Source organism: Orcinus orca, chromosome 7 (assembly GCF_937001465.1).
Source record: "Orcinus orca chromosome 7, mOrcOrc1.1, whole genome shotgun sequence".
Taxonomy (NCBI): Eukaryota; Metazoa; Chordata; class Mammalia; order Artiodactyla; family Delphinidae; genus Orcinus; species Orcinus orca.
Window position 1 is genome coordinate 107226142 of NC_064565.1, and position 25317 is coordinate 107251458.

The following is a 25317-nucleotide window of genomic DNA, read 5'->3' on the forward strand; positions in this document are numbered from 1 at the left end:
ACAATTTAATTAACTTTGCTATCATGTGTGTCATTTATCGTTTTTATCCCGCAGTAGAATGTAAGCTTCCCAAGGGCAGAGATCTTTATTCTATTCTCTAAATGCACGCCAAATGCCTAGGATGGTGAGGATGGCGCTTGTCACAAGGAAGGCACTTGGAACATACTTGTTGGATAAACTGAATGAATATACGCATACGGCTGATTTAAATTTAAACAAACAAACCGCTTGGCCTCGGATAATGTGATTTCAGTCAACCCCTGTTGACGCTTATTGATCCGGCCTTCAGCCTCCCCTTCTAGCTACTTACTAATCAATCATCTATCTGTCAAGTCATGATAGATAATTAATTTAGCAGGGGACTAAATTAACAAGTCTGTAAGTTACATCTTTACCAGCTTCTCACCATCTCTTCTTCTATTACTACAAATGCATGTGTTTCAACTTTTGGGGGTCAAAGAGTGGCTGTTTCTCTGCCTCTTCTCTGCTGTCAGTATATTCATTACTACATCATTAATCCTTTTGTTGGTAGTTTTCCTCTTCCTGTGCCTGAAGACCCAATAAACTTTATTTGGGGTACACTTAGCATTTTTGAATGTTTTCGGTCATTCTTAATAGTCATTCATTCTGCCTTTAGGCCAAAGGACTTAACTCGAGTCCATTCTACTTGTTAAAATGATCTGTTCTCTTGACATGGATCTCTTTTTCTTAACAGGTTCATATGTTACCGTTTCAACATGAAGCTTATACCAGAAACTATTAGAGAAACGATCTATAAAAATCAATGAATCCTATCACCTTCAGGGTTGAGTGTAAGCCATCCCAATGAAAGGATCGTCTTTAAATTCTTTACCTTCAGGACATGCTTGACTGTTGTGGAGTCATTTGATTGCAAAAGGCCAGTCACATTGTTAACCAGTTCCTCATGTATAGTTCTCTCCTTGCACGCCGTGGTCTTGAACACAAACTGAAGAAAATCCAAAAAGTGAAAAAAGTTAAATGCTTAAAAACAAAGCATCAAAAATTACGTTCCAAGAATAACTCATGTCTCAAACGTATCTGCTCATGCCAGATTTTGTCATGAAATAAATGAAGGCCCAATGAGAAGTGTAATACACACCTGCTCCTATTGAGGGCTTTGCACAGGTAGAGCCTTGCTCACCTAAGTTCTCCTTGAAACGCTCTTTGTCGAAATCACAAAGAAGATCAGAGAGCAATTTAGAGGGTTCAAGGAAACACGGAGGGCTTTGACCCACCTACTTAGGATACATTTCCCCTTCTCCTTCCTTCCACTGGCAACAGGTGGGTGGCATGGTAGCATTTCTTCATCCTGAAAGGGTAGAGCACCCACTCAAATAGCCAAGTGGGGAAGCAGGCGCCTTCCAGAGGCCAGGAGGTGAGCTGCCCACAAGCCCAGGGTCCACTACCATCTCATGCTGAGACGTGGCAACCAACAGGTTCATAATAATTGGCCATCAGTAAGAGAACTAATGCTTCTCGCTTTCTTTTCTTAAAAGATTGGTGCTGGCATTCACCACTGAGTGCATGTCATGGTTTAGTTTTCCATATTTCTTCATATATTTTAAGTATCAATTCATGCATGTATATTTAAAATACAAAATGCTTATTACTGAATTATAATATTTTACTTATGAGTTGGGTTTGCCTCAAGGAAGGTCATTTCTTCATAATATTCAAAATTTGGACTTCACTACAGTCACGGATGAATGCAGGCAAGAAACAAAGCAGAGGCACTTTGCATTTGGGTCTGTAATTATTTCTTTGAACTTCACAGGCCATTGATATCTAAATCATTCTGATGGGGCCTAACTTCTCCACGCTCATCCCAAAGGAGAAAAACGAGGCTAAGAAATGCATGAAACTAGCTAACATCAAGAGTAGTATGATTTTCCCCCTCATGGATTATGACTCATATGAGGGTAATGTCATCAACTGTCTAATCCCATGTGCAGTAATTAAGCCCCAAGGGCATTTTGACTAGCTCTGAAATTTTAAAAATTTTGGCTAGACCATATGAGTCCTACGAATTGCTGTAAACCATTTAATTAGATTGACCTTAGGTATACATTTTTGAAAAAGACATGGTGTATGTGTGCATTTTGGATATCGTAGATGGAGTGAGTCAGCAGCATTTAACACCACTGAACTTGAAATGGTGTTTAGATTACTTCTGAATAGGTTTGAATTATATCAGCTATCCCATCTTTCAAGGACATCAAAGCACGTATTGGTACCAGTTTTCATTATACTCTTAGGTGTGGGGCTTAATGTATATGCTGCAAAATAATTTTTTCCACCACGGGTAAAAAAAGTCATACTCCTTGGTCAAGGTCAGGCTGTCAGCCATGTACTGCAGCAAGAGACAAATCACAGAACCATAGACCTAGATGTTCATGTGATCTCCCCCATCTCACTTCACAGAGGAGAAAAGTGAGGCTCAGAGAGGCTGATTGCTCCAAGTTAGCTATTTAACCTTAACTAGGATGTAGTTTTCCATTTGCTACTTTAATGCTCTTTCCAGAGTAAAATTCCAGTTGGTTATATTTATTAGGCTGTATTTGTTTTAGATATATGAAATTATGTTATAAAATATCTTTAGGAATTTTTATCAGCTTGAAATTCCACATAGGTGTATTTCTAGATTTGAACCACTTCAAAGCAAACTAAATACACAGCTTCTTACATTACAAAATCAAAAGGTCTCATCAGGCTATTTCAAACATCCTCCTTAAAAATAAAGACCTTTCCAGGGTGCATTTCCAGGACAATGCTCCAGGAGCATGACAGATAACATCTGAGAGCTGATTTAAGGCTCTCCCCAGGAACTAGCCTCGGCTGTCACAAAAATAACTGCAACGTCAGTGGGTTCTCAATGCAATTTTCAGTGATTCCATTGGAACAAGGTAAATAATATGTGTGTTGAAAAGGAGATGACTTTGTGTAATAAGGATTGGGGAATTTTTTTTCTTCTCAGCCCCTTTGGCCATTGAAATGGAAAACTGGGTTAAGTGTCGAGAGAATGAAAGTTCTATAGATGATTTCTGTTGAACAGTAAAGTCTTCAATACCCTATAAAAGTAAGCTATGACTCTGTCTTAGAGAGCAAACTAAAAAGGCATTTGTAGGTGGAACTGGCCTTCTGCAGTTGAATTGTAGATCTTATTGGGTAAAATTATACCATGGGGAAATTATTGAGAAGAAGCTCTTTTTGGCGTATGGGCTATTTTAAGGAATGGCATACACTCATACTTAGATATTTGGGAAGACATCTAACATTTCTGACAGGTAGAAAACATGTAAATATAAAACTGTAATGAGAAAAATTCCTCACTGATGGTATCCCAGAAGGGTTCATTCCAGAATAAAATTTCTAGTTACTTCCTTTTACAGGAGCATTTCTGTCACAGAAGACGCCAAATTCTTCTCTAGTCACCTTTCTAGACACCTAAAATATATGGATAAATGTCTATCTATATATTAATGGAATATATCTTTTAATAAAAAGGTCTCTGTCTCTTAAAGATACAATCTGTGCATAAATATTGAAATTTAGGTCCTCTATGCATCATAAAGGAATATAAGGTACTTTCATTTATCTCTGGGTGGATTTTTTCTCTTCACTCAAGAAGATGACTTTTAGGTTGGAACTATAATGTACAAACATCATCACAAGTTCACTGGCATTAAGTCACAGGCCAACTGAAAATGAGAATATAAACATATCCGAGTGAACATCTGACGGAGGCCACTGAAGGATGCAGTGCACACTGATGGGATGGGCTAGTGGTTCATGCCAGAGGATAAAGGACTTAACATACCAGAAGCAGGTACAAATATACAGTAACTGGGAAAATGAAATAATGCCTGAGAAAACAATAAAAAGAGCTAAGAAAACATTACAGAAGAAACATAGCACATTCAACAAACCAACAGGAAACATCTTCCTTAAATTTATAGAGGGATTTCATTTATTTGTAATGTTGACTTCAAAGGACAATACTTTAGTTTTCTCCTCTCTTTCTTTGCTCTCTCTCCCCATATATATATTCATTTGCACATGTACACATTATTTATACATTTATACATTGAAACAATACATTGAGCCCATCGATGCAAAAAGAAGGAATTCTAAGTAGCTAAGGGGAATGTCTGATACGACTGTGGTAGGCACCGTTCTAGCTAAAGGGGGAAACTTCCCACTTGTTGCAGACAGGAAGTGAGAAAAGCCACACAGCACAAGGGGATATGACCAATGCCCAAGTGGCAATTTTGTACCTTAATATAGGACTGGACACAGTGGTCCAGCTGCTCCTCATGGCACTTGGTCACGATGTCAGTCAGAACCCTGGAAAAGCAATGCTGTTGAGTGGACTTTCTGGAGAAGGCAGGAAAATACCACTTGGTTTGTCACTGGAGTGCTTGGTAAACTGGGTGCTTAATCGTTGTTGAATGAATGAACGAACCAATTTCAGACTCTCCCCGCCCCCCTTATCCCCCAATACTGGGTGTTTAACATCTACAATACCTGTTAGCCATTTCCAACCATGAAATCTCTAAACACTACGCTATAAGTAATGTATTATGGCTGCAATACCATACTGGAGACATTTTTGCCCAAGTTGTATGTGCTATTATGGTCTATGTGTTTGCTGACATTGTCTTCTTGGAAAAGGGATCATTTTTAGTACCTTATTAAAACTTCTTTAACCTCCAACTATCATGTTCCACTTTAAAAGGGCTAGTGTTCCAACCTAGAGGTGTTATATACATGCTTTTGGAAAAACTGATTAGTTTAAGATGATTGATTGTTGCAACAACCTGGATGAATCTCCAGAGAATTATGCTGAGTGAAAAAAGCCAATCCCCAAAGGTTATATACCGTGATACTATATAATTCCATATCCATATATATATATATAAAATATATAATTTATATATGAATTGAAAATAGAATATATAATAAACTCATCAATTTATTATATGAATATGTGGAGCATAGAGTATATTTTAACATACTATAAAATTTTATATATTCCTATTATATATAAAATTTCAAAATAATATATATAAAATTCTTAAAGTAACAAAATTTTAGAGATGGAGAACAGATTAGTAGTTGTCCGGGGCAAGGAGTGGGGTTTGAGATGCCAAAGAAGTAAGTGTGTCAATAAAAGGCCAACATGAGGGATCCTTGTGGGGATGGGAATATTCTGTCTCCTGATTCTATCAATGTTAATATTCTTGGAGTGATATTGTCCTACAGTTTTGCACAATGCCACCATTGGGAACATCTAAAGAGAACATGGACTCTCTCTGCATTATTTCTTACAACTGCATGTGCCTCTATCTCAAAATAAAAAGTTTAATTAAAAACACAAAGTTAAAAAAGAGGTCTAAAACTTTACTTGAATGATAGTAATAGATGATTAGAAGGTAAGAACTCAAGAGTGAGACATACTTAACTTTGAGATACGTATTCGAACGAAATGCAAGCATACACAATCAGGTGGCCATTCGGTTATAATCAAAGTTGTGTGTAACCACAGCTTATAAAACCTCTTCCCCTAAGGCTGTGCTATGGATACCTGGTCACAGTTGTGCTTATTTCGTCTTCTTCATTCTGCACCAGAACCCTGAAGAGCTGATTCAAGATTACCGGCAGAAAACTCATGATTGCATGAATCTTTTCCACATTCAGTAAGTTCTGTTAAATTGGCAGGACAAAAAAAAAAAAGGCCATTGATTAAATTTAAAGCACATTCTTTTACTGACGTTCTTCAGAACTTGAATATGACTACTGTAGCTCACTTTTGTTTGACTTTACTTTTCATGGCATTTAGCATGACATAAAGGCATGGGGGTAATGTTACAAGGACTCTACATCTAATTAACTAATTTAGAGTCAATTGATTCTGATTTTCAATCATTTTTATTTTGGAGAAACTGATCTTTGCTTATTTTTTAATGAACACACAGACACCTTTTAGGAATTGTGAAATAAAATCATTTAGTCTCTGAATTGATAAGGTGTTTAAAAATCTTCGATAATAATTACCCCTTAGTTTGCTGCTCAATGCAAAACGTAAAGGTCTGTTTTGCCCATTTCTACCCTGGAGACCATTGCAGCTATTTGCATGTCATGTTACCTTACAAGAACGGACGAAACTCGAGGTAGGTGACTGAGACATATCTTTCTCCCTTTTTTGGCACTGTCGGAAAAATGCGTTCACATGTGGATCCTGAAACAGCAAAAGAAAGTCTTGATTTTTGATGACATGTAAGCTGTGGAACAATCATGGTGATGGGAGGTGAGCCCTTCTGTAGGACAAGATGCCTTGATGTGAGGTGCTTTGTCCAGGAGGCATAGTGACAGACCTCTCATTTTCACAGGCATTCCAGCACACAGAGGGCTTGACCTGAACTACGAAGTCCCCTCTCTCTCCTATTTCACTCTCAGAGATTTGTTTTCTTTCCGGGCCACATGATAATGGCTAGAGAATTACTTCCCTTGTCTCTGTTCTTTCCTTTCTTTCTTTTTAAGGTGTCTTCTGTCATCTTCCTTCCACAGACTTCTACCAATTTTTCTTACCTATTCTTTAACACACACGAGAATGGGTACAGTTTAAAATGCATACAGATATTTTCGGACTTAAAATGTCAGAGTTAATAAAAAAATTATGACGTCCACCTGACATCATGAGATAAAACTTGACTCCCCAGACCCATATGTTGAAGTCCTAATTCCCAGTACCTCCAGATGTAATGATATTTGAAGATAAGGTCTTTAAAGAGGTAATTAGTTAGGGTGGCCCTAGTCCAATATGACTGACGTCCTCATGGAAGAGTAAACTTGGATGTGCACACACAGAGGAAAGCCAAGGAGAGAGGCCTTGGAAGAAGCCAACTCTGCTGACACCTTGATCTCAGACTTCCAGCCTCTAGACCTGTGAGAAAATACATTTCTGTTGTTTAAGCCACCCAGTCTGGTATTTTGTTATGGCAGCCTAAGCAAACTAATCAGCCCTTTAATGCTCTTTCCTGAAAAGGGTGTCACCTTGGAAATGCCTAAGTTCTGTGTTGAGGGTCAAAGTTATGAAGTCAGGAAGTGGAATACAGACTTTTAGTGTAGGTGCACTCTCTGGGGGTTTCTCTGGCCTTTGTCAGTTCTAGAGGGCATCTGTGGTTGGGGTTCCCCTCAAGTCGGGGTATTTGTGTGCGTGTGCGTGCGTGTGTGTATATTTTCAGTTTCACTTCATTTATTCGACAGTTATTTATTGAAAGCTGTCTATGTGCCAGGTTCTTGTCAGGCACGGAGGACAGAGTCAGGAGCAAGGAAAAGTCACTCTGTGGTCCTTCCATTATGCCCGGGAAATCAGGTACCATGCCATGATTTTCACACATACCTATTTGCTCATAATTAGACAAGTGCTTCAAAGGAAAGCAGGGTGCTGTATGGGTGTATGACAAGATGACACGGCATATCTGAGGGGTTAGGGGACAGGGAAGGCTTCTTTGAGGACGCGACATTAGAGCCAAGCTCTGAAGGTTGGGTAGGAGCTGCCCAGACCAATCAGGGGAGGGTAGGCAGAGAGGGAGAGATCGCCCTCCTGGCTGACGAAAGGCTGAGTGTCACAAAATCCCTGGATCTTGGAGGTATGAAGCAGACAGAGGGTACAGTGCAGGATAGGGCCTGGCGTGTTTGAAAATTGAGGTAAATACCGCTATGGAGGAAGGAAGAAGGTGTCCCCCAGGGTGACGAGTGCGTGGGCGGTGGAAGCTGATGTGCAGAAAGGAGAGTAGTGGTGAGTCACAGAGAGACCTGGGTAGTTTGGAGAAAAGCAGCTGGAGGTGTGGGAAAGAGAAACTCGGGGCATTCTGAGAGATATAAAAGCAGGATTTGGTGGAGAAGGACCATTTTGTGGGACTTGACCGGGGCTGATGGCGTCAGAGGAAAGATGGGTTTGAGGAGTCATGGGCATAGGACTTGGGAAGAGGACCAAATTTGGCTTGAGGCACCAGTGGTTACGGAAAGACCTTTTGATCCAATATATGGTGGTACCCGGATTATTTCATTTTTCTTAGTAACCAAGTATGTGCTAGGGTTAAAGCAGCATGAAGCAAAAAAACAAACAAAAAACCACACACCCAAAAACCCAGGTACACATTGAATTTAAGAAAGAAGCAATACGTAGTCTATGTACTTGCAATAGTTTGTTTATAATTAGTACCACAAAAGTCCTCACAGTGTGGTAAAGTAAGCTGCCTTGCAATGGAAGGGGTGAGTTTGTGGTAATTTGACAGTGATAATAACTACATTTGTACAGCGTTTTGCAGTTCATGAGATATTTTCACGTGCAGTTTCTCATTTTGAGCCTCACAACCACCTTAGGTTGAGATTTTCTATTGTTATCATTTTCCTGCTGAGGACACAGGACTGCAGGGGTGAGGTGACCTGTCCAGGGTCACTGGGCCAGAAATTGGCCGAGGTGACTCTCAAATACAGTTCTGCCAACCTCGTGGCCTTTCCATGAGAGGAGCCTTGGGTAGGGATTGGGAATTAGACTGAGTTTTAAGGTAAAGGTCCAAAGCCTTTATTTTAAAGTTTCATATTTTTAACACTCGGGGGTTGTCATGGGAAGCAAACCATCTTCCAAGGAAAGTGCCCTTTTGATAAATACGCTACTGGAATTTTGGTTTGCAGTTTGGTAGTGCCTGAGCTTTTATGGGTTAGGGCGTTCGATCTCTTCTGGAAGAGGGATACAGTTTTGCCACAAACATTCTTCCTTTTTGATCACCTGCTCTCTGACACCTTGTGGAATGGTGAGTCTCCTCCTGTAAATCTAGGAGACACTTTACGATTTTATGTGTTAGAGAAGATTTTGATATTTCAGGACAACACACTCACCTGAGTATTCACTGTTGATACAACAAATGTCGATACTTTGAAAAGTGGTTTGCCACCATCGACCCATTTAATGTCACTCCCACCATGCTGCAAAAAAGAGTTTGTTACTGTCACTGTGGCAATTTGAGAGAGAGGAAATAAACAGGTTATTTAGTTTACGTTAATTTGTCATCCTGACCCATTAACCTCGCGGTCCTATAGAGATGGAAAATAAGAGATGCAAATACATTTGGTAATATTGGTCAATGAAACCAATGTGATACCAGGGGATCATTTTGAACAGATCATTTCTACTGGCCACAAACTAAACAAGATATTTGACGTATCATAGGTACACCTGATTCCTTATTACAATGGATGCATACACCAAGGTTGGGTTAATTCAAACAGCAGAAAGAAGATAACCTCATGCCATTTAGCCCATGTATTTTTTCTCTTAAGTTATACATCATTCAATACCTTTCCACTTGCAGAATCTTGAAAGCTTAAATAATTCGGAGGCAGGCTTGTTGCTACTGGGATGTTGTACTCTTGAGAAGCTATCTGATCATCTCTCATGAGAGGAAGCCACGCATATCCAACTGTGCAAAGGAACAACAAAGGGAAAACTTTTCAGTACAAATCTTCATGGCGAGGAGTAAAAATAAAGCTATTTATCATTTATGAATATAAAACGTCACTTTAAAAAACTCAATAAATCAGAGCTTTTCAAATACTCTCCAATTTAGGTTCCAGAGATAACATGCACAGCTATCTCAGATTGCTTTCTGTCAATACCTGGTGTTTCCAGAGCCTCCTTCTTTTTGGTGTTAGCTTTTGCATTTATGTCACAAGTGACATGATAAAAAGAAAAAAAAATATGGTGCTTCTCATGAAGTTGTGTTGGTAGCTCAATTTTCACCTGCAATGAAAGAGATAACAGCTGGGCGAAGATTGAAATCATTTTCCCAGTGTCAGGACAAGACAAAGCATAGGCATGTTAGGCTTTTTAAAAGTCTTTCACTGAAATCTAGGTCCACAATTTAATAGTCAGCACTAGAAGTACGATTTACCTCTCAATAAATATCCATCCCGCTAGCAGTAATGTGTTAAGATGTTATTTTTACTTCTTTATTGTGGTGATAACTTAGAATACCTAGTGTTTCTCATTAGATAATTTATACCACCATGAATTACACACACACACACACACACAGACATGACAGTAGCATGTAAATAAGGCACAGATTAAGGACCTATCATCAAGGGACATGAGTTGAGTGAAGAGTAGGTCCTTGCCTCCCAGAGTGTGTGCATGGACCAGTTGCATAAGCATCACTTGGGAGCTGATTAGAGATGCAGACTCTCAGACACTACCCCAGACATACAGAATCAGAATCTGCATTTAGCAAGAACCCCAGATGATCCACAGTCACATTGTTGAGGAACATGGTAGTTGCAAATGATGTAACTGGAGCATGGAATCTATCTGTTATAAAAACCACGAAAAGGTATGTGGTATGTATTGTGTAAAAAATTACACTGTGGTAACTAAGTAATGAGCCATTTTGGAAAGAGGTCACGTTCTCCTCTGTAAATGACACTTGTGAAAAAAACATAAAACATAAAATTGATATAGGTGAAGAATATACTTAATGAGGAGCGTCCTCCATGTTCCTGGAAAGAAAGGTTTTGGAACCTTCTACATGTGATAGTGCTTTGCAGTTTCCAAACCTCTGTCACATAGGTTGTCATTTAATTCCCTCCACGGCCTTGCAAAGTAGGATGATACAGAGGTAGCAACCAAGGCGAAAGATGTTAGGGGGCTTTGAGTCACTAGGAGGATGGACTAGTCAGTAATTAATAGGACCTTCCAGGACAAGAACACATGTCACACTGGAATCCCAGGATCCCATGCAGGTAAGTGACATTCAGTTCAATATTAGCAACTAGGTAATTTCTTGAACAATCAAATCAAGCAATAGGGTGATAAACAGACAAGCAAATTATCTACTAGTTTTTATTAGACTCTCTGTGCATCTATATATATAGTTACTTTATTGTCACATTGCTCAGGAGAGAATTTATTACACAGATTTTCAGTGTCATCCCTGGAACAGCAGTATCAGCATCTCTGAGAAAGTTGTTTAGAAATGCAATTTCTCAGGCCCCATCCCAGACATATGGAATCCAAAAATCTGGGGTGGGTTCCAGTCATCTGTGTTTTAACAAGCCTTCCAGGTGATTCTGTGCCTGGTAAGGTTTGAGAACTCCTGAATTAGAATGGTTTACAGCTTACATATATTCATGACATACCAGCATGCTAACCTGGTAACAAAAGCCAATATACAGTTCCAAACATACAATAACTAACAATGCAGTAGAATGAAATTTTCTTTTTTTAGGTGGAATACATGGGCCTGAAACAAGTGTTCAAGAATTCCAGTAAACTACATATTAATGCTAACACTCCTTGGTAACAAATACTGCAAATACATTATATTTTAGCAGTGCCTTAGAAGAATTTATATTCATGTTTATAATTAATGCAATCATCTTTTGCAATAAAAAAGAAGAAAATGGTTTTGAATCTACTGCAGAGTTCACCAGGCAGGTCATTATATACATGTTCTCTTGTGGAAAAGCTCATGGCTCTTACAAGGATTCCGGGAAGCACGTGAGCGTGAGAGAGATTAAAAGCCAGACTTAACCGTAAGAACATTTTCTTTTTCTTCGTTAAATCTTATATGTTGACAGAGGATGCACCTTTCAGATGGGCTTTGTCAAGACGTCAACCAATGTAGTAAATATTCTGTAATGTAGTAACAGCCCTTTCCCTTATTTATTTTTTTTACCTCTGTCCTGAATTTATAGGGAAAAAATTTAAGAGCATTAAATGGATGTGGAGGAAGGAGATAAGGTTAGTCAGGTCTGTGGTTTCATTGGTGTTCTTTTAAGAAGTTTATAAATGGTTGACGTGTAACAAGGTGTGATAGGCAGAATAATGGCCCTCCAGGATGCCCCCCAAGTCCTAATCCTCAGAATATATGAATATGTCTCCTTACACAGTAAAAGGGACTTTGCAGCTGTGATTAAATTAAGGGTTTTGAGATGGGGAGATTAAATTGGATTAGCCCAGTGGGCCCAATGTAATTGCAAAGGTCCTTATCAGAGGAAGGCAGGAGAGTCAGGGTCGTAAGAAATGTGAGGCGAGAAACAGAGGTCAGAGTAATGACATTGCTGGAAGGGGTCACAAGCCAAGGAGTAAGGGCAGTCTCCAGAAACTGGAAAAGGCAAGGTAAGGATTCGTCCCAGAACCTCCAGAAGGAATGGAGGCCTGCTGACACCTGATTTCAGCCCTGTGGGACCCATTTCAGAGCTCTGACCCACCGAACCGTAAGGTAATCAATGTGTGTTATTTAAGCCATGAAACTGTGATAATTTGTTCAAGTAGCAATAGGAAACTAATACAAAAGATGTGATATTTTAAATCCCAGAAATCACATTGGCAGGTTGCATTAGTTCAGACCTTAGCTTCACGGTTAGAAATTAAATTTAATCACTGAAACTTGTTTGTCTAAAGCTGTTTATAATACAAGCTGACATATGTATAGTCATTTACTACTAATCCAATATAAGTTTTTTTTTTTTTTTTTATATGGGTTATAGCAGAGCAGTGACGCTTCAGGCTCTGGAGTCACATGGGCTGGCTTAAATTTTGACTGTCACTTCATAGTTATGTGCCCTTGTCAAAGCTGCTTCTCTGATCGCCGGCTTCCTTATCCATAAATTAGGAAGGTGTGAAGGTTAATTTTATGTGTCAACTTGACTGGGCCACAGGATGCCCAGAGAGCTGGCCAAACATGATTTCTCAGTGTGTCTGTGGGGGTGTTTCTGGAAGAGACCAGCCTTTGAATTGGTGGACTGAGCAAAGCAGATGTGGGTGCACGTGTGGGTGGGCACATCTCGTCCACTGAGGTCCAGAACAGAACAAGAAGGCGGAGTAAGGTTGAATTTCCTCTCTGCCTGACTGCTTGACCTGGAACGCTGACCTTCTCCAGTTCTTGGCACTATTGGTTTTCAGGCCTTCAGACCTCGACTGGACTCTACAATAGACACTCTGGTTCTCAGGTCTTTGAACTACACCCATGGCTTTCCTGGGTGCAGATGGTAGATTGTGGGACTTTTCAGCCTCCATAATGATGTGATCTGATACCTTATATTAAATTGTACCTATCTATCTGTCTATCTATCTATCTACCTATGTATCTCTCTACCTATCATCTTCCTATTGGCTCTGTTTCTCTGGAGAAAGCCATGTGGATCAAGTGAGATAGTGTCTATTTAGAGTATAGCGTGGTTCCTGGCACATAAGAAGAGAGTCTTGAGAGTTGGCAGGGCAGGTCTTGAGGTGAGGCAGTCCAAGCTCCTTCAAGTTCATGAGGGTTATAAGCAACAGTTGGCTCATATTCTAGCCCTTTTTGTTTTTTCCCTTAGGATATGAAATGCCGCTACTGATTGGTAAAAACTACCTAACACGATGTTTGTTACCCTAACCAATGAAAAAGAAAAGAAAAAAATTAGTCTCATTTGAAAGAAATGATATAATAAAAACATCACATTTTTAAAATCTTGTGCTGAAATACATGAGTTTGCAGCATAGTCCTGGAGCAACTGTCAATTAACGTGGTTTTTAAAACTGGGTTATGTAAACACCTGCTAAGGTATGTCCTTAGTCTGAGGACTAGTCTAGAGAGAGTGTTTGTCATCATGTATTATCTTACCCACTCACCCATCTTTTAAGGAGCTGCTGGGGGCAGTGGAGGCTTGGCTTACCTCGTCTGAGAAATCTGGGTTCTGGGAATGGTGCAGAACTGCAGTGTAGGCGGCTGAGGTGAAGAGGGGCCCTCCAGGTTTTCCGTAAATACACTGTTTAAAAAGTTATGAGTTGAATAATTATGAGTGTCTGAAATTAACCCTGAGCACAAAAAGGCCACAACTCTTCAGTTACCCATTCTGGGACAAAGGTGCATTTTGTGGTAACTTGCCAGGCTGAGCTGACATCTAATTAACCTTGAACTTCTTTGATCTGCTGTCCTGTATTTATTACACAACAGGGCACTGTTGAAGAAAATATGAAGGCTTTAATTCACTATGTAGATACTATATCAATACTGAATACCTGAATCAATTAACTACTACCTAACTTTTGATTATCAGAAGATAAGAGATACTTTGTTCAATTCTGATTCTCGCGGCCCACGGTACCCAGCTCTGGTCTAGAGTTTAAGGCGATCAGTCCTTAGTGATACAAGGCTTGGTTTGACCCCAGCTCCTGACATGCCAGTCCCCAACCAAGAATGAGAGCTGGAAGGGTAGGGCTGGTCCCAGGCTCCACTGTATTGTGTTATTCTTCTGTCCCAGCCCCTAATCAGGCCAGGGGATGGGATATGGACCTTCCTTGTCATAAAAGCCCCTTTAGCCCACGGCTCAGAGTCCCTTTACTGAAGTCAGCTGTATCTCTTGAGTAATGCTTTAGAATGCAATGAAACAGAGGTCACATGTACCTGCGAGTACTCCTCTTTTTTAGATTTTTCCCCATAAGCGATTCTCTAGCAGCCCTGGTGTGTTCGCCGTCTGGTCATTGCCTTTGTTTGCTTGACAATTCCATTTCATTTTATTTTTTCTCTCCTGCTGCTAACGCTATTGTGGAACTTGGAACCTGGGGATGCTGAGAGTGCCTCAGGACAATTTTAAAGAACTCTTTCTCTCTATTGTGCATGATTCATTCACTCAAGTTGATTACTGTTCTTCTGAATAATGCTACAACCCTTCTGAGCACAGAGAACACAATTGGTACCTGACAGAGTGCTTTAAGAGGTGACCTCAGATAATTGTGGGGATTAGTTAGAAATTAGTTTTGTCCTTTACTATATCTCCTTCCTCTGATTCACCAAAACTGGGAAGATCTGGCCACAGGCCCACTGAAAATAATTTTCCTCTCTATTTTTATAAGTTTCTTTATGCTGTTTGAAGTCCCTAAAATAAAAACAGTATATATCAAATACAAACTCTGAAAACTGCCATCCAGTTGCAGTTTTATAGGATCAAACAGCCCAGTTCCTATAAAACTCATAGTCTTATTGATCTTATTAAGTCGCGTGATCAACAGCAGGGACCAGCTTCCCAGAGCCATTTCCGAGGTCCTCGGGCAGGTGGCCACACGCACCTTCCAAAAATGTGAGCGCCCCATGGGCCCCCTGCATTAGCCATCAGGCCAGTAGGCAGCAGCCCTTCCGCAGAGGCCACATGAAGCCCAGCTGGGATGCTGCATTTGAAATCAAGCATGCTGAATTCATGAGATGCGGGCTAATCTTTGAAAACGGCAAAGTCTTCCAGAGGGGAATCGTTGCCTTGATTACACACTAGAACGGCTTCCTTTTTTCCAAATCATGAAAAGCTAAGCAGAGCCATGAGACTGGCATTTCTAATAGATCTAGTTAATGGTAGCTGTTCGATCAGGTACATGTTAGGAAATCTAAATCAAATGGACTGAATTGCTCCTCTTTCCAGGACACTAAACTAAAAAGCCCCTTGGTGGTGGGGAGAACCAGGGCACCTGCCTGCCCCTATGTGCTGTATTCCCTCATGGGCTGGACTCACCTTCACGGGCTTGGCATCTTCTTCATCGGAATTTTTGAATTCAATGCACACGGTTATATTTCGTGCCTGAAATTACAGAGAGGGAAAATGGACATTGTAATTTCCTGTTAGATAATAACATCAAAAAACAATCCAAGTGCCTAAAATAAGTAGCTTCTAATTAAATCTGAAAAATGCAGAATAGCCAAAATTCTCTTGTGGCATTACTCATAGCGCTCCGAAATAGCAGAAAGATTTGGAGAGATTATTTCAAAGGGAAGAAAAGACTCATATTGAAAGAGTGCAGGTAGGCTATTTTCAGAGTCTCTTAATAAACTAAAACTAAAGTTTGGAACAAAATTATTTAGGGCTGATTTCAGAAAGTTTTACTCATATGTTATAAAATGTGCATCCTCAAACACTTTTAAGGTGAAACTCATCATTGTCTCTCATTAAACATTATCTTCAAATGGTTTTCTATTCTAAAGTGTTAGTCTATAGTAATTTGTATTTGAACTTTCAAGAAACCATCTTAATATGGTCTAAATAGGGTGGAGAGAGAGGATGATATCTCAGAAACATATCATACCTTGTTGAAACATTTCTGGCTATCATACTTGAGGTGCTTGGGGTAAATGTAAATTTGATTTTTGTATACTCTGTAAGGACGGCAATACTTTGCTGAGTCGTAAACAAATTCTTCCACTTCCACTGTGGGTTCTGGTTGAGCCGTCACATTGAAAGGCTTGACAGGGATAAAGGACGATGTTACACAGTCTTTAAAAATCAGAAAAGAAAAGTTTGTCACTTGATATGATTGTAAGTGAACAGTACTTAACCTATTTTAAGATGAATCTACTCAAAATAGAAACTCCATGCTTGTATACTAATTTATGTTAAATTATGCTGGCCTGAAAACTTTGTAGGAGGTAAGCACGATAGATACTCAGTGATATATTTAACATCAAAACTGATATCTCAAAAAACTGGTAAATCTTTTGGATTTATAACTATTTTCTTTTTGTATTAAGCTTCATATAGAAAGTAAACTTTAGCTAGAGATCCTCGGAGCATACTAACCAGATATTCTAAGATAAAGACTAGCCCACTGACTTTAGCTATCACACTATAAATATTGCTCTATGATGGAACAAAACTCTGTCCAATGGGTTTATTACTGATAGGACCACTTGGTTTAATAGTAATTTTCCCTATGGAATGATTTTACAACATAGGCCCTAATCCCCCTCTGCATTAATAGTTACAATTTTATTTTCCTCTTCAGTTTTCACAACCTTTTAAAATCTAACCTTGTAAAAACAGCCTACGCGGGGAAAAGACCAGTAAGAATTTATAAATCAAAACTTGTCACTAAGCAGTTTGGAGGCTGAAGTTGTGGCCCTGAAAGACAGCAAAGCCTTCTACCTTCCTTTACCCCATCTGGAATCTTCCTGTGTTCAAACAAGCAACATGGTTAGCTCCACGCTTAGCTATATCGTTAGCTATATGCTTGGGAATCAGATTACAGGCTTTTTTTTTTTCTTCAAAAATCAATTAGAATATTTTTATTATATGTTCAAATTTCTCTGATATCCCATGATATCAGAGAATATCATAGGATATTCAAAGAGAATATTTTAGCTTTCTCTTTTGTTATTTTTCTTTTCCCTAGGTAATAAAAGCAACCTTCCACAAATCAGGTAGAGGAAATGGCTTACTTTGTCATCTGTTTTTTCACACCGATCAATACAAAAGTGATTTGGAGCCATGATTTAAGTTAGAATGCTCATTTTATTTCATACTAAAGTGATTTGTGGAAAAGTCATAAGAATGGAAAACTTAATAGTGCTAATGGTAATTCAAATATCCTGTGGTAATAATCCTCTCCCTGTTTGTAGTTCTTTTTAGAAAGCCTTTATTCATTCTTTGCATCACTAAAAGGTGTAATTAGAAGGAAAATAAAACCAAATAAACTAATCTCACCACTTAATAAATAAATTCTGAAAAATCTTATTTATAAGTTAATAAAACTGCTTCTGAAATTTAAATTTTCACTAACATAAATAGAACTTTTGACCATATTCTGGAAAAGATATATGCTCTCTGTGTAATAACAGAGTCTAAAAACTTTCAGCCTATAATTACTGCATGGCCACTTGGGTGGCAACGTACCGTGTTCAGAGTAGCCCTTTGACAGTTCAGTGTGGCATTGTTCATTATGGGTTATTGGTTTATCAATCTATCTGGACCGGACTTCCTCATTTGCAACCCTTCAGGGTTTTGAGGATTAAATGATACAATTTAACACCCTGCTCGGTGCATGGTGTATACCAGATGAATATTAGGTCACCCTGAATATAGTTCCTGTCCTACAATACTTACAGTCTGTCTTAATGGAGAAATAAGACATCCCAAATTTCTATAGGATAATGAATTACAGTTATCCTAAACCTTGAGAAAAAAATCCCCAAACAAACCTTTGTAACAAACCAACTATCCAACCAACCAACCAACTAACCAAAAAGCCACTAAACATTCAAAATTCTACAAGCAAGCCGTGACATCATCATCATACTTGGATGCTCCAAAGGAATGTTGTCAACAGCGATATCCAGGCTTCCAGGAATGGTCTGCATTTTGCTTATTCTGTCAGCTCTGTGAAAGTATACCAGCACAGAAACACACACACACACACACACACACACACACACACACACACAGTGAATTATTCTAGTTGTCATGGAAAAAAAACACACAATGGTAATTCTGAGCTTTGATAAGGATAAACAGTGGGACCCTAAACAATCTTGTGAATAATTTCATTTAGCTAGTTTTATTTTGGAAACTAAAATTTATGTGATTTTGCAAATAAAAATTAAAAATCAGGGAGGGGTCAAGTTACAGATATTCTGAAGAATGTTTTCAATTTATTTGCACCACTTCAGATAACATTTATATGGCCAAACGAGTGCAATGTAAATTGTTAGTTTTGGTAAATGGTAAATATTTAGTTTTTGTTAACAGAAAGTACTAGTCTTTGAACCGATTTAAATAATTCACTTTCGTGAGGAATTTTAAGAAGTTTTGAGAGCAAGGATGGTCTTTGCCACCACTGGTAAGTGGACAGTTTGCTTTTTCCCTCTTCACCAACAATCCAGGAGGACAAGGGCCCTTTCCCTGATCCCCTTCTCCACCACCTATCCCTGTGCCCACAGTCACTCTAATTCATGAGTCCCTGACTTTCTTTTCCTCCCTCTTTACTAGAACCTTCTCCCCTATCTTCTTTTATAGTAAGGTGACAGTTGCTAAGGACAGTTTCAAGTGTCACCCCTCTCAGGAAATCTGCTTCGAGAGGCAGCTCTTCCCAGCCTGTGAGAGCTAATTGTTAATTTTCAGTTATTTTGCCTGCCATCTGTAAAACACAGTCATTATTAAAAATGAAATTATATTAAACAAATGACATTAAATGCCAAGGTAAGAAGTACTGAAAATTCATCACTTAGTAACTGCTTTACTACAGGGGAAAGGATCCACGCTCTTGAGGTTATTTACATCTGTCTGTGTGGTGGAAAAGTTCTATGATGATGTGCACATTTCTTTCCAGCTCCATGTTTGGCAAGACCCCACTGGTAGCTTGAAATCAGCAATGGTAGGAGAATTTACACCATGGAAATTTGCCATCAATACAAATCAGTGTTTTTCCTCCTAGAGGGTCAGTGGTAGACATTTATCAGCACACTACTGAGAATAAATGTCATTACGTGTGAGGCATCCATGAAATAATTTGATGTCTCACCAGTATGGTGTTGGGTATTCTAGACGCCCCCTAAATGCCATAGTGATACCTATCTTTGCTGAACACCAATAACATGGGTTTTGTGACAGTATGGTCTTCTCCTGTTTTGCCCATTCCCTTCTGCTCAGTGTTACAACTTTTCAGGCTTTAGTAAACTTGGAAAAAAGTAAAGAGGAAAAGCATTCTTAATTTCCACTTAGTGGATATAGGGGTTTTGACCATGATGTTTGATAAGGGGAAGGAAAGTCTCCCCATGTAAGGGGCGGTCCTGTAGAATCACAAAAACATAATATTGGTTCAATTCCACTTTTATTTTGTTTCCTAAGGTTTATTTTTTTCCAGAACAAAAAAGAACATTGGACAAACTTCCCTTCTAGTTAAATAGAAATATATCCTCTATTGAAGATACAGAAAATATTAATCATGCTTGTTTCATAGTAATAAATAATTTTTGTTTTGGATAAACAAAATTAATTGATAAGGAATTGTTGACTCTTAGATGGGAGAGGCAGAGAGTTAATATTTGGGAAAGGGGCAAAGGGAACAAGAATCCTGACTGTGTCAGGGGACTAACAGTTTAAGATAAGCCACTTGTCATGAAAGATCTTACCATCATCAGATGCTGAATATATGGTGATTCATTTTAAAAATGTTGTGACTTTTATGTTTTTCTTCTTTTAGCTCTAACTTCCATTGTCTTTTCCAAAAGTATTTGAATGACAGAACTATTATGAATTATTGTATTCACAGCAATTAATTGCTCTGTGGTGTTTCATACATATTCTAAAATCCCCTAACACCCCTCCTATTTAGAGGTGTCTATATACCCTTCATTTGAATCTAGGATCTGTGACAGTTTGACAGTATGTTATGGCAGAAATGGCACTGTGACAGTTTCCCATCTTAAGAAACTGGCAGTGAACATTTTCTGTCTGTCCCTTGGGACACTTACTCTTAGAACCCAAGCCATAGCATCTCATGGAGAGAAGAGCCAAGGTCTCCAACCCATAGCTCCAGTTGAGCTTCCAGCCAACAGCCAGCACCAACTTGCCAGTCATCAAATGCGCTATCTCAAAAATGGACCCTCTGGCTCCATTGGACCTCTTCCAGCTGATGCCATATGTAGAAGAGACAAACTGTCTTCACTTAGCCGTGCTCAAATTATGGACTCAAGAGAAAAATAAGTGATGTTGTTGTTTTAAGCCACTAAGTTTTGGGGTGATTTGTTACACAGCCATAGGTAGCTGACATAGTTTAATGCCTCACACTCCTTCCACATCATTCTGGCAAATTTACTCTTACGGTGTCATTTGGGCATATGAGACGTCATCTGCAAAGCATCTGCTTTCTGGGGGAGTATGGATAATTGGGAATCTGGTTATGGAGTATTGTTTATGCAGAGATAACAAATCAACAGCAGCAATGTAGCTGATTCATGTTAATTTCAAGAGTATCCAAAACATCTTACCTTCTGTAATCTGACACTAGTTTAAGTAGGTCCTCAGTTGAAATCTTGTTGCTTTCTTGTCTATACAATGGTGAAAATCTTGAGTCTCTGTCCACATTTCCCTGGTTGTCCTTAAATACTGATCTGAAAGAAAACAATATTTATATTTATTCAGTTTGGTATTTGGCATGGGAGGGAGGGGAGAATTCTACCACTGAACCACCAATGCTCCCCTCTTGGTACTTGGATATTACTTACGAAGATGTATTTTTAAGTTGACTAAAATGATTCAACTTCCCATTTATAATGGAAGAAAATCCAGGAACTTATAAAATAAAAAGACATGAAAACTTCTTAGAAAAAAATTTCATTTATACACTGCATTTATTATCTTCAATTTCTTATTTTCAACCTGGTATCTAAAGTGACAGCAGCCCATATTACAACTACATTTATTTATGATTTGGTAACATGTCAAAGCCACAGAGTATTAGGGGGGGTGGAGAGGAATGGGAACACATGTTACCACTTTTTCATTATTTCCTGGGCAAGCCTGGGTCACGTCAGTTTGGGCGGTGCCGTTAGAATTTATGAATAGTGGAAAGGGTATGAGGTTGTGTATGTGGGTGTAGAGAGCCAGACTCTTGAAACATTTTCATGGAGATAAATGTGCCCATGCCCTAAATTTTAGGGCAGAGACAAAGATAAAATGGAGAACACCTGAATGAGCGTTTTGTATTAAATAAAGAGAACACTGTGAACCTGAACCATTTATTTCCTTCCTTGATCCATTTCAATGGGACTATACAGATTTAGTTAAAATGCATAAATTGTTTTCATCCAAATAATATAGTAATGCCGGGCAACACACTTCCTGAAAAGCAAGTATACCTAACATGCTTAATGTCGTTTTTCTTCCCCATAATTCATCATACTCTGTGTTTATCAAAGGAAAATTAGACCTATGTGTAACTGATTTTTCTTCAATGTTAGAGAAATGCTGAATCTTTATTTCTTCTAACTTAAGGACCTTAACGAGACTCTTTTACTACTCTTCACATTAGCCAAAGATTTCAATACACAGGCTGAAAAGGCCATTTAAATGGCTACCTGATCATAGAGCTTTAGTGTCAAATAATTTAGAAAATGGGCCAGGAATTTATCAGAATGATATTTTTAGACTCCTTCAACCTTTCTCCTCAGTTTTTTTTCTGTGAAGTAGTAACTGAGGGAAAAAAGGTCCCCTATCAAATAACACTGAGGGAGGAAGAATGAAAATATTTAACTTGAAGATTATTTTTATTTAAATATTATTCAGGGATTGTGTTTGAGTGTGTGACATTGTTCCCAACATGGGAGAAAGTTAAATTGAGTAGTATTTTAAAAAAATTTAACCAGTCACTTCAAATATATCAGTAGACTTGAGTTGTATCACTGGCTTTTGCTCTTATCCGCAGCCAGTCCTGTCCTGGAAACAGCTCACTTACACTGGACACGCTGTGAAGAACACAGCAGCACAGAGAGGCGCTGGTCACGGCACTCACACTCTGTCCCCACTCCATAAATATGGTAACTGGCAGGAGAGCAGAGAACTGATTCATTTACACAGATGGTTTCAGGATGGCTGGGACACCATGCCCTGTTCCAACTGCCAGAGTTGAGCAATGATCCATGTGCAATGAAGGTCTCAGAGCCATGACGTTTAGAGTGTGATTGAGAAAAAAAAAAAGTGGTGTTTAGCCTAAAGGAAAAGAAGCTTAGGTATCCCTGAGAGCTTCATTCATAAGCAGCATGAGGGACTTCCTTGGCGGTCCAGTGGTTAAGACTTTGCCTTCCGATGCAGGGGGTGCGGGTTTGATCCCTGGTTGGGGAGCTAAGATCCCACATGCCTCACGGCCAAAATAACAAAACATAAAACAGAAGCAATATTGTAACAAATTCAATAAAGACTTTAAAAAAATATTAACAAAAATAAGCAACACGAATAGCTGTGATATATAGAAAGAATTGGGCCCATTTTTTTGTGGCTTTGGAAGACAAAACATAAAAGTGTCAAGCAGTTTAAAAAACTGTCTCTGTGTGTGTGTGTGTGTGTATATATATATATATATATATATATATATGAAGAATTATTTAATCATTGGAGCTATAAAAGAAGAAAGAACCACTGTGGGACTTGAGTTTTTGTCACTGGAAGGATTTGAACAGAGGTTGGACAACCATCTGTTGGGTGTTGTTGTTGTGCTGTGTGCCTTCTATAAATGTATAGCTATAAGAATGAAATTTTTATTTTAGTCTTGTTTAATTTTAAAGAAAATCCAGTTTTCACTCGGTTCCATTTGGAACGTTGCATGGGACAGAGAAAAAGGAATCAAAAAGCGTCCTGTCCTGGATTTAGGCGCACATAATCCTGGGGCTGATACACGAGGAAAGAGTTTAACAACACGGCACATTCGTAAAGGTTGACTTTCTCCTGAATCAATGAGTGTACGATGCCCTCTGTAGCCATCTGAGTGCATTCTGTTTACCTACCCCAAATATAAGCTTTTTTGCTATAAAATGGTGCTACAGCTGGTGCCCAAAATAAGAACATGTACCAAATTAGTGCATGTTCTAGATAAAATGTTCACAGTGATGAGTGTGTGTTTTGCAGCTGGTGGGATGACTGGATCGGGTAAAAATGTGATTGTAAAGCTAAGTGTCAGTTCTGTGCTTTTGAGTGGCAGTTGATTTTAAGGGCCAAAGGGTTTTAGAGTCCACTCAAAGCTATGTCGAGAAATAAGCTACAATCGAGAAAATATAATAGAAAGGAAGAGGAGCCAGAGAACCAGCGGTGTCAGTAGGGTAGTGGACTATGTCAGCAGGCTGGCTTATGTCAAAACGACATGAGTAGCAAGAGCCCTTCTCTACTTTGGTCAACATTTACTTGAAGCAGTTTCCACACTGTGGAGGGAAAATTAAAATCTTCTTTGGTTGGATCTTGTACTTGTTTTTGTGGTTAGATATTCCAAGGGGTCTATCTGGAGAACTGTGCTGCTAATCATTTTTCTCAGTTACTAGAGATGTTTATGTAAATGTAAATCATACATTTATGGGCACAAATTGGTGGTGTATACTGTTCCCTGGTCTACAACCAAACCAGTGATCAGGCATTCACGTAGCATGAACCTGTGGTTTTGTTGTAGACATAATTACTTCAATAGTTGGTAATGTTATCAGCCTCCCTAGAAACTTCATCTATCTTTCCTCTAGCACATTTGACCAAGACAACTTCAAAGTAGGGTTGTTACTGCTTTTCCTAACTGCTCAGGTTCTTTCAATAATGGGTAATTCTTTTACTTCTTTCTCCCACATTATTCTTCACTGCCCCAAATTTACCTGAAAAGGAGGCTTGTTTGGGTGGATATGATCTCCACAGGGACTTTTAATAATCATATTAGACTAATGGCTTCTAATAATGGCTATCTTTTATTGAATAAATCTATGTACTTGTTAATCCCTGAAATAGTAAATTAGGTATTAGAATTCCTCTTCATACATTCAAAAAAATTGAGACTATAAGTTCTTGCTATATTCACTGGTAGATAGAGTTGAGATAGGGAACCCAGCTCTGGCTCTAAAATGTCTGCTTATAACAATACTCAGAATAATCCTCAATCCTTAAAGAGAAAACGTGTTCACTATTATGATTTTGCTCTATTGGAATATTTCACTTTGCCAAAGGACATCCTGCCTCTACCCTCTACTTGCCCCAACTGATTATCTCGTGGGAACTGAGAATACTTATCAACATGAAAAGTCTGACCTGTGAATTACAATTAGCTATCCTTTTTCTTGAAGCTTACAAGGAATAAAATGAATTAAGTTCATCATAAGGGTTCAGTATTTCTAACTAATATCTTTTATTCATGAAGAATATCCTAGCATTAGCTGTCTCTGTAGGGAGAGATATTAAAGGGGGATAAAATGATATTTATGATCTACTCTATGACAGATGCCTTTGCACTTGCGATTGCACTATTGTTCACAAGGTGGTCTTGTTAGTTTCATTCTGCAAATGGAGACCCTGAGACTCTGAAAGGAAACTTGACCAAAGCTACAATCTATATGTGGTATCTGATCTGGACCACGTTTTCAGATTCCTGGGCCTGGTCTCTTCCTCCTCAACTGAGAGGGCTGCCTTGGGGCAAATGAATCCCTAGAGATGGCATGAGTCTACCTTGGTTTACCACTGCCCCTAATTCCACATTCCTCCTCCCTGTACCTGTCTCCAACTTTCAATAACTACATCAAAATTATGAAAAATAGTGGTGCGTTTACTCTGGTTATGCACCACAACTGGATACTGTGAGACCTGAAAATGACATAGCTAACTAGTTCTCCTGTCCTTCTGGATTTTAAAGTTATTTGCATTGGGGTATAATCAACATTCAAATGGATACCTAATAGGCTGCTTGTTTTGTAGCACTAATTTATCTTTTTTAGTTCATTCAGATTGTCCATTGCTGACCTTTTCCCATATATCTAT

The 25317-nt window shown here is 38.8% G+C and overlaps 1 protein-coding gene across 13 annotated transcripts in view; it reads right to left on the minus strand.

Moving 5' to 3' along the window:
* The window catches only part of DOCK10 (dedicator of cytokinesis 10), a 281482-nt gene that overhangs the window by 60552 nt on the left and 195613 nt on the right, over positions 1 to 25317 (minus strand). For all 13 annotated transcript variants that reach the window (XM_004262638.3, XM_033426521.2, XM_004262637.3 and 10 more), the window contains exons 15-26: positions 20811 to 20933; positions 18122 to 18201; positions 16136 to 16323; positions 15568 to 15633; positions 13741 to 13833; positions 9703 to 9826; positions 9385 to 9506; positions 8926 to 9012; positions 6167 to 6259; positions 5606 to 5724; positions 4296 to 4365; positions 854 to 967 (exon numbers count right to left, since the gene is read on the minus strand). In XM_004262638.3, coding sequence (XP_004262686.1) covers positions 854 to 967; positions 4296 to 4365; positions 5606 to 5724; positions 6167 to 6259; positions 8926 to 9012; positions 9385 to 9506; positions 9703 to 9826; positions 13741 to 13833; positions 15568 to 15633; positions 16136 to 16323; positions 18122 to 18201; positions 20811 to 20933 — 1279 coding nt within the window. The remainder of the gene's footprint in view (positions 1 to 853; positions 968 to 4295; positions 4366 to 5605; positions 5725 to 6166; positions 6260 to 8925; positions 9013 to 9384; positions 9507 to 9702; positions 9827 to 13740; positions 13834 to 15567; positions 15634 to 16135; positions 16324 to 18121; positions 18202 to 20810; positions 20934 to 25317) is intronic.